The sequence below is a fragment of the Setaria italica genome, chromosome IX (genome assembly GCF_000263155.2).
Source record: "Setaria italica strain Yugu1 chromosome IX, Setaria_italica_v2.0, whole genome shotgun sequence".
NCBI classification, from domain to species: domain Eukaryota; kingdom Viridiplantae; phylum Streptophyta; class Magnoliopsida; order Poales; family Poaceae; genus Setaria; species Setaria italica.
In genome coordinates this window covers 17,844,908-17,854,240 of record NC_028458.1, presented here as the reverse complement: position 1 = coordinate 17,854,240, position 9,333 = coordinate 17,844,908, and the positions used below count along the sequence as shown (strand labels likewise).

The 9,333-nt window shown below is 38.9% G+C and overlaps 1 protein-coding gene across 2 annotated transcripts in view; it reads right to left on the bottom strand.

Moving 5' to 3' along the window:
- Positions 1–1,578: 1,578 nt before the first annotated feature.
- LOC101765254 (midasin) overlaps positions 1,579–9,333 on the bottom strand; it is a 31,937-nt gene continuing 24,182 nt past the window's right edge. For both annotated transcript variants that reach the window (XM_022823276.1, XM_012842857.2), the window contains exons 44-65: positions 9,228–9,303; positions 8,868–8,980; positions 8,710–8,786; positions 8,526–8,639; positions 8,282–8,350; positions 8,038–8,197; positions 7,713–7,837; positions 7,540–7,637; positions 7,188–7,411; positions 6,789–7,028; positions 6,576–6,702; positions 6,437–6,495; positions 6,197–6,352; positions 5,675–5,926; positions 5,314–5,598; positions 5,092–5,226; positions 4,799–5,005; positions 3,065–4,717; positions 2,680–2,961; positions 2,394–2,573; positions 2,084–2,311; positions 1,579–2,000 (exon numbers count right to left, since the gene is read on the bottom strand). In XM_022823276.1, coding sequence (XP_022679011.1) covers positions 1,968–2,000; positions 2,084–2,311; positions 2,394–2,573; positions 2,680–2,961; positions 3,065–4,717; positions 4,799–5,005; positions 5,092–5,226; positions 5,314–5,598; positions 5,675–5,926; positions 6,197–6,352; positions 6,437–6,495; positions 6,576–6,702; positions 6,789–7,028; positions 7,188–7,411; positions 7,540–7,637; positions 7,713–7,837; positions 8,038–8,197; positions 8,282–8,350; positions 8,526–8,639; positions 8,710–8,786; positions 8,868–8,980; positions 9,228–9,303 — 4,893 coding nt within the window. In that variant the 3' untranslated portion in view covers positions 1,579–1,967. The remainder of the gene's footprint in view (positions 2,001–2,083; positions 2,312–2,393; positions 2,574–2,679; positions 2,962–3,064; positions 4,718–4,798; positions 5,006–5,091; positions 5,227–5,313; positions 5,599–5,674; positions 5,927–6,196; positions 6,353–6,436; positions 6,496–6,575; positions 6,703–6,788; positions 7,029–7,187; positions 7,412–7,539; positions 7,638–7,712; positions 7,838–8,037; positions 8,198–8,281; positions 8,351–8,525; positions 8,640–8,709; positions 8,787–8,867; positions 8,981–9,227; positions 9,304–9,333) is intronic.

Here is a 9,333-nt window from a genome sequence, read left to right as displayed (position 1 = left end):
TTATTTTTGATACTAGCATATAGTTTAAAAGGCTATTCCGTCACATGTAATAATTACTAAATCGTCTATAATTATGAACACTGCATATACTACTATGTAATAATTACGATTAATTGTATACTTAAGATTAAGATTAATTGTATACTCTGAAACCTTCACATGTGGTATGGATAGTATACATGAATAGTATATGAATAGTATAGGTAGCATAAGGGTATCATGGTAAAAGAACAAACGACATCACTAAAAATTTATTTTTGATACTAGCATATAGTTTAAAAGGCTATTCCGTCACATGTAATAATTACTAAATCGTCTATAATTATGAACACTGCATATACTACTATGTAATAATTACTAAATCGTCTATAATTATGAACACTGCATATACTACTAGTATTGTGTACTGTAAAAGAGCTCAAATTTGGATAAAGTGGAAACGACCTACAGGAACAATCGAAAAATGACTGACAAGAACAGACAGTGCAAAACATAAGAAAAAGAAAACCATATCGAATTTTCTAGAGTTGAAAGATTAAATGACGTGAAATCACCGGTTCAAGGAACTGAAATCAATTGTTCTGCAGCCTGAAATCAATTGCTCTTCAGATGAAAATCAAAAGATCTAGACACTGAACATTTAACATAAATTTCAAATGAATCAGTTCGATCCGAGCCGGGGGTGGAGCGGGAGAGGGAAGGAGGAGGAGGGTGCAGGTGTCGCCCCGGAGTCGCCAGGAGAGCAAAAAAAACTTCACTAGGAATGGGAGAAGGCAATCATGAATGCGTCGCGCTGGACGGTACGGAGACACCGCGTCCTCGCTTGTCCGGGCGACCCTCGCGCCGTGGTACGAAAACAATTGATGACATATAGAAAAACAATCGAGTAATGATTAGGAATTCCGATTAAAGGCCTGTTTTCTTCCACTTGCTAAACTTTAGCACCCGTCACATCGAATGTTTAGATACTAATTAGGAGTATTAAACGTAGACTATTTACAAAACCCATTACATAAGACGAATCTAAACCACGAGACGAATCTATTAAGCCTAATTAGTCCATGATTTGACAATGTGTTGCTACAGTAAATATTTGCTAATGATGGATTAATTAGGCTTAATTAGGCTTAATAGATTCGTCTTGCCGTTTCGTTTACTACTCCTAATTAGTATCTAAACTCCTAATTAGTATCTAAACATTCGATGTGACACGTGCTAAAAATAAGACACAGGAAGAAAACGCCCCCTAAGTAATAGTTCTTAGACTTCTGCGCTGTGTATTCTACTACTACCGGTAATATGAAAAGGGCGCCAGGGAGGATGAACATCAAGTTATGCTTCAGTTTATCATGATCCAGCACCCAAAATCATGTTGCCAGTACTACCTGTCCCAAATTAAAGGTTATTTTTGAAATGTTTATAGCTTTTGCTGTACACTATGTCATGAATAAAAAAAACAGCCTACAATTGAAATAGCTTCTGCTATGACTAGATATATTATATAGTAAAAACTATAAATCTAAAAATACCAAAACAACCTGCTGAAACGGAGAGAGTAGGCAACATGTACCCATGAGGAAAAAAACATAGCAAGCAAGAAAATTCTATTGACATTTCTCAGACGATTTACAGGGAACTGTGGTATATTTTTTACACAATCTGGCCTGAAATCAAAGAATTACTGGGCCGAATCTTAACACCCTCAATTTGCTGTACAGTCAAAGGTAGAAGGCACTCCCGCTACAAAATTTGGTCAGCTGACGTCCCAAGCCACAGAGGGCACCCCCGCTACAAAATTTGGCCAGCTGACGTCCCAAATGGATCACTTGTTAGCACTCTGCATGAGCTCAAACCACTGCACAGCATATAACAAGATATATGAGCAGGGTATATATTTGCTAATAATGACGTCAAGCCACAGAGGGCACCCCCGCTACAAAATTTGGCCAGCTGACGTCCCAAATGGATCACTCGTTAGCACTCTGCATGAGCTCAAACCACTGCACAGCATATAACAAGATATATGAGCAGGGCATATATTTGCTAATAATGGATCAAAAGAGTTAAAAATGATACTTCATACCTGTCTAAGCAGGTCAGCCAATGTGCGAGGAAGCGCTTCGATGTTCTGTAGCATAACATAGTAAGGGAACGGAAAGGAATCCATGTATTTTTTCAGTTGTAGATTCTCCCCTGCTTTAAAGCATGCTTCCTGTAGATTCATAATAGAATCCTCAGGGCTATCCAGGAGGACATATGCAACCATCCTCTTTCGGTTTAGAACATCTCTGACATGGCGCCTCAAGTTTTCCTGCCAAAGAACTGACTTCAGAACCGAGGGGGTAGGCAGGTATTGGAGCTACAGGAAAAAAATGGACGAGAAAAATAATTACCTTTTCATGGAACTTGCCATCGGATATGATTAGTATCAGTTGCTGCAGTGGATTTTGCCCTGATGGTGTGCGTGCCCTTGCCACGGCAGTATCGAGCATTGTGTTTAGATGCGTCAGGAGATCAGAAACTGGTTGGTCCTCAATTTTGTTATCTTGCTCAAAGGACAAACTAGAGATCATCTGTAACCGGAGCAAGAAAGAGAGGATCAGTTATGTAAGTTCCAAAAGAAAAAATGTAGGGATATAACGAGACAAATGAAACATAATGATAGGTTCGTCAACTTACTTTGACTCCAGCTTCACTATTGAAGATCTGATGAAAATCATGTAGAACTCTAACATTCCCCTTCTTTCCAAAACTTGCAACTGCAAACTGTCCAACCTCAAGCTGTGACATAGCACGGCACACTGTGACTAATGCCTCAATAGCAACTTTTCCACATTTGCCCTCAGACATACTTCGTGAATCATCAATGGCAATAACCACTTGGTAATTCCTTTTATTCGGTTTAGTTCGCCGCAGCCATATCTTGTCCCTGCGGAAATGACTTGCAATATATGGAATAACCTGAAAAAAGTAATAGTCATGTCTAATCATATAAATATACAAGTGAACATCCCTTTAGAGGGGAAAGGAAAATGTTTCATTATGTCATTGGAAATAAAAGTACCTTCTTCATGTTTATTCTCTTTCCAGTTCTATAATCCCCTTGAAGCTTACTTGCAAGAGTTGGTTCCATGACTAGACGCAATTGCTCAGCTAGTTCCTGGGACAGTTTCATAGTTGCCAGTTCGAGATTTTTCCAGTCCACAAAAGCCCTTTTCGTTTCTGCATCAGGTATGTCCAGATCCATCTGAGTAGACAATTCCGTGTCAACAGCTAGGTCATCCAGAGCTATTTTGTCATCTGCTGGGGGTCGCTTGAAGGAAACAAGATTTTGGAAAGAGTTATCTTTTCCGACTTCAACTAAATCTTGAACGGATGTATCTGTTTGAATCTCTGGGCCCTCTAATACATTTGCATTTTCAGACTTGCTGGTAAGTGCCTGCGACGCTTGAATATGAGGCACCTCAGGGTTATCAGGTGTTCTCTCCTCACTTTGTTCTAATTGCTTGACACGGCTTTCATCTTCGATGAAAGATTGTTTGATTTGAGTGTCATCACTGATCTGATCAGCTGTTGCGGCACCCAATGCCTGAGAGGTGCTCTGCTCACCCTCAGGGACATAACGAAATTGAGTAGCATTCTCATCATCACTATGATGTCCATTTTCTGGTGGATTATCCTGGGTATCAGCTGAGACTCTAGCTCGTTCTTTCCACTCTTCCATTGCATCGCCAATACTCCTGAAAGGATTTGCCTGCTTGATGTGCGATTGTGGAGCATCATTTTGCATCTCTGGTTTGGTGTTAGACAATCTTGAATCATCACCAGAATTTGGCATAGATATTTCCATATTGGGCAATTCATTTCCTGAAAAATTAACTGAAGGAGCAACTGCACCATTCATATCGCTGCTGTTGGCCAAGTTTGCTTCAGATTCTCTGTTATTGTCTACTTGCATATTCTCAGGCTGGCCTTGTGAAGGATGCTTAAGAGAATCAATCTTATCCAATTGTTGCTTATCTATATTTTCTGTGTTTGCATCTTCAACATGGTCCCCATCATGATCTACCGCACTATCACCATGCTGTGCCATATCCCCTAACTCCATATCATCTGAAGCATCTGACCTCTGATCTGCTTGCTCCACTTCTTCTGAACCAATGTCTTCATTGTCAGCATCTTCCTCGTCAAGTTCTTGCGTCTCCATGTCAATATCATGGGAATCATTATCTGGTTCCGGGAGTTCAGGTCCTGTTCGGTCATCATATGCATCTGTTTTGTCCATGACTTCCTCAGTATTCAGATCAGTTTCCTCACAGGTAATGGGTTCATCTTCCAAATCATCATTCTTGCCTTGCTCATCATCATTATCCATTTCCATATGATCTTCCTCCTCAACAGAACCATCATCCTTAGCTCTCAGCTCCCTATCATTCTTCTCTGCCCTCACTGATGAACTAGAATCGTATTTCTCAGTTGATGTCTTCGGATCATCATCTTCATCCTTGTCCCATGATTTCTTTCCAACCACTTCGCTTGAATCACCAGTATCACCCATCTGACTATCCAAGTTCATGTCTTCATCTTCATCTTCAGTACCTGACTCCTTGCCTTCGGGATCCTCAGAAACATCAGATAGATCTGCATCGAAGTCCTCTTTCATTTCAACTGCTTCATTATCATTCTTAGGAGCTTGATCTGGCTTATGCGTAGCATCCTGCTCAACATCAGGAATGTTAGCGGCAATGAAGCATACTGAAACTGTTACAGTTAGAAGTATATACTTAGAAACACTAACCGTTGCTTTGTCCTCAATTTCCGATGGATCCTCTATTTTAGAGCTTACACTCTTTCCACCATCCCCATCACCCAAGCCAGTTCCAGTTTCTACTGCATCTTGCTGCTGTTCATCATCAGCAGCTTCTGTTGTATCTTCTGTGGAACCAAATCCCTCCACAAATAAATAAATAAAAAGGTCCCCAAGTGCATGCGTAATTTCAGCAGTCTGAAACAAAATGGGAAGGCAATTAGAGAAACAAAATCAAACATTATTTTCCCAGTCTAAAGCTCCTCTAAACATGAAACACTTACTGTTCTGTGTGCTTCTAAAAGTTCAGAAAGTATCCCTTCTGCTGATGACAGGATTACACCCAGCCAAGCATGAAGATGCATTAGGTGGACCTCTATATTAGAACGAATCTCAGGTTTACAGTCAACCAGTCGCTTCTGTTGGCAAACAATAAGAAGTCAGATGGTATCGCGCAAAGTTATACAGATAAGACAACATCAGGTGTAAAGGGTGAAGGAACAAACCACTGTAATACAAAGCTTTTCACTAGCATCACAGATGTGGTTCAATTTAAGATTCACGGTATATGACTGCAAAACATCTTTCCAAGATGTAATAGTCCCCACTGGTGAATCTTCAGCTCCATTATTGCATATTTCAAAATCAGTGAGCTTTCCTAAAACACCAACAGCTAGCATGAAAGTTTCCTTTAAAATTCCTTCATATGAACCTTCAAGTTCTGGTAGGATGTCAGAGCATATTTTATGATCGTCTTCAACTTCTCGGGGGTTCTCTATTGCCATCTTGCCCTACAACAAAAATGCTTGTTTAAGCAGAAAATATTCGTAGCAAAGTAAATGCGTTCACGTATGTACCAGCACAAACCTTATCCAGCAATTCTTCCAAACGAGAGATAAGAACTTCCTTAACGGATCTCATTGAAATTTCCTGTTGGCGCATAACCTGCATATCTTCTCTTAACGAATCGACAAGCTGGCAATTCTCATAAAAATGTTCCTCCATCTCTCTTGTAGCAAGAGGCAAAAGTTCCTCCATCTCTCTTGTAGCAAGAGGCACATTCTTATGTGCACCGGTAAATATATTATTAGATCCAAGCAAGTATTTATCCAATAAATCCTGCAAGGGAAAAATAGATTCAATAGACATATCACTGATGAATGTAAAATGTTTTGCTCAGTTGTATCTGCTTAAACAAGTATGCTTGCATGTGACTTAAGCTCACACTGACTTCAACTTATTTGGAGCTTCTATTAGAAACAGGGTATAGATCATTGAATGAGACCCAAAAGTAATACCCTGATTGATATCGATTTGATATAAGCCCAAGAGATATAGGTCAAACAGGCCAGCTCCCCCTTCTACAGGACAACTTACAAGTAATATTACCTTAGATTCAGAAAATCTCGAAAGAAACTTTTCAAGAAGAGTTGACATTGCAGCAGCTTCTTTGGAGTTGCCACAAGAGCTATGATGGCAATCCTTAAAGCTTGTGAGCAACAGATTGGTGTCTGTTGTCATGTTCAGCACACTGTCAAACAATTTCTGCATTAAAGATAACAAAATGTGTCAGTGCATGAAACATGCAAAAGATCCGTCAAAATTGTAAAACTTAAGCAGAAACCCTACCTTTTGCTGCCACATGGAACTCAATAGCACATTTTGGCATGATGATAGAGATCTCTCTCCTATAAAGAAATAATATGAAAATAAGTTTTGCTAATTGATTTTGGAGCCCTAAATTGAAAAGGCATAAGTTGAGAAATACCTCCAGAACCTAACAAGAAAATAGAATGCTGAAACTGCTTCAACTGATCAAAGAGATTATAAGCAAAATGTCTTTGTTCAGACAAGATAGTCAACAGATGATTCATAAAGGATGTGGCCCTGTTAACCTGTAGATTGCTCAAAGCATAAACGCAAAATTGATATATCTTCATCAATGGTATCCAGATACTGAAAACAACAAAGAAGAACTGACCTCCTCTAGACCCAGATCTTTGTTAAACTTCAAGGAAACTTGTCGAAGTTGTTGCATCATTGCCAAACATTTAAAGTATTGACAGTTTGCATACTTCCAGTTATCTGTGGTTAATAGCATGGAATGGACAATGCTAACATCTTCCAGCTTTTTCTGCGAGCTTACTTGCTGGAGTAAATGTGCTGCATCATACGACTCCTCCAAGAACAATGAACTTGGTGCAGAAAGCTCATCTCTCCACTGGAAATAAAACAAAAAATATTGTATTTTGTAAAAGCTCTTCTTTTCGGCGTAGGAATGTAAGAATGTCAAGAAAAGCATGCTTTCAGTTATAGAATTGTATTGTAGAGCTATAAAAAGCAGGGGGAAAGGGGATTTTGTTTTATGGCATTATAGTACCTCATGACCCATTGACCTGTGCTTTGATAGTCCACATTCCTCAAGAGTTTTGAACAGATTGGATAGAGCTGTTTTCTTCTGGTTCTTTTTCCCATGCTTCAGTGTATTCGCAAAATTAGCAGACCCACAGATTCTCTCAAGTGCGTCCCAAAAGAATTTCAATCTGTCATTGAGCTCAATTTCATCTAGACGGTGGTTCACATTCTGTACAGTATCTGAGTATTCTGTCAAGAGAATAATAAGGACCAAATCACAATCACGCGAAAGATGGAAAGAGTTTTTCTTTTCTCTCTGTGTTGTGTGTGTGTGTGTGTGGTGGTGGTGGGTGGGGGTGGGGGGTGGGGGGGGTTACCTTTGACTGTAGGAATTCCAACAGTAGTACCATTTGTATTCTGCAAAGCTTGTAGTGATAAAGAAGTCTCACTTGCCCACTTGCTGTACCACAAAAACCTGGCAGAAAGACCAAAACAACATAAGTATGTGTAATTTAAGAATTCAAAAATATTATCGACTTTACAGGACCACCTTTTGTTGAAATTTTCAGTGTCAACAGGAAACTGTGATTCAGGCAAGTGAGGATCAAGCCAACATGGAACTTTCCTTGCTGTGACTTCATTTAGTAGATCGATGACTGGCTTTCTCAAAATTTTCTATCAAAACACATGATCAAAGGTGTCATCAAAAATTGCAAACGAATATGGACAGATTGCTGTCTGAAGCATATGGGTGCAATTATAGTTCTAACTAAAAGGAAGTCACGAACTACTTCGATAATAATAATTTTTTTGCCCAACCTTATAGGGCTTTTATGTTAAAAATAAAGACATCAAGTAAACAGTACGGTACATACATTAAACTGTTGCAGAAGCTTAAAAATCTTTTGCCTAGTCCTCTTAAAACTTTCAATCGAAGCTGTACTATATGGAGCTTGCTCCCAGCTGTAAAGCTTGACCAGATCCTTCAACTCCTTCTCAATGTCTCCTTTACCAGATCCAATATGCCCATCAACACTTGAGTTGTGAAAGAAATTATCAGAACCAACCGAGAAGAAATGGAACAGAGAAATACTTCAGATAGATTGCAGAGTGACTTACAGTGACAAGAACTGCATGTAGTAGCCAAACACATTATACAGAATGTTCCGGATTTTCTTCATTGCAGTACTGTCAGATTGATAAGGTCAAAAATGTAAATTTTATTTTAAAAAACTAAACTTTAGAATGAGGAAGATTAGCTATAATGGGAAAAGCAAATTTATATCAATAGTTGTACTGAACTATTAGCTTACAAACACTTCTTTTATTATTGAAGCAACAAAAATCAACATCTCAATCTTACCTTGAATAATCACCCATGCTAGCACCCTCAGAAATCTCGCCATGGAAGGCAAGAAGAAGATGCAAGCGTCTCTTGAATTCTCCAAGATTTGATGTTTGAACAAATTCTTCAACACTGAATTTGTGGACCAGGTTTACATTAGAAAAAAGATACACAATTAGGAAGTGAGGGCAAACATATGTACCTTTTGATGATAGATAAGTCCTCATCAGTTGAAATACCACTAGTCTGAGTAAGCAATGCTCGCAATGGAAACCATAGCTGCACAAGTCAAAGAATATTATGTTAGCCAAAAATCAAGGAATAACACATAAAATTGCATAAATAATTATTAAAACTCACTTTTGCAGCATCCATATCATACTTTTCCTGGAGTTCCTCAAGCAGCAATGGCCAACAGTCTAACTCAAGCCTTTGCCATGAATACACAAGCATGAATATAGGTGGAAGATGACCTGCAGCGAAAAGGAGATCAAAACAATACAACATTTGCTTTGCCAGACATGGCTTTTTGAGATGTTGGGCATCTCACCACGCAGAACCATAAATGAACAACAAATCGTGATGCCATAACAGATTGTTGATGAGAAAATTATTAAAAACTAGTAAATAGACAGTGCATGGCCCTTCTTCAGATGAAGGGAGGACAACCACATTGCGATCTGCAAGTGTACAACAAAGCTTAGCAAGATTCAACCTTACCTTTTAGAAAGAACTTGGAGTCATTTTCCTGCAAGGTTTGCACTTTCACAGCCAGCAGTTGCAATCCAAGCAAAGCCTTAAGAATAATAAATATAAGAGAAAAATT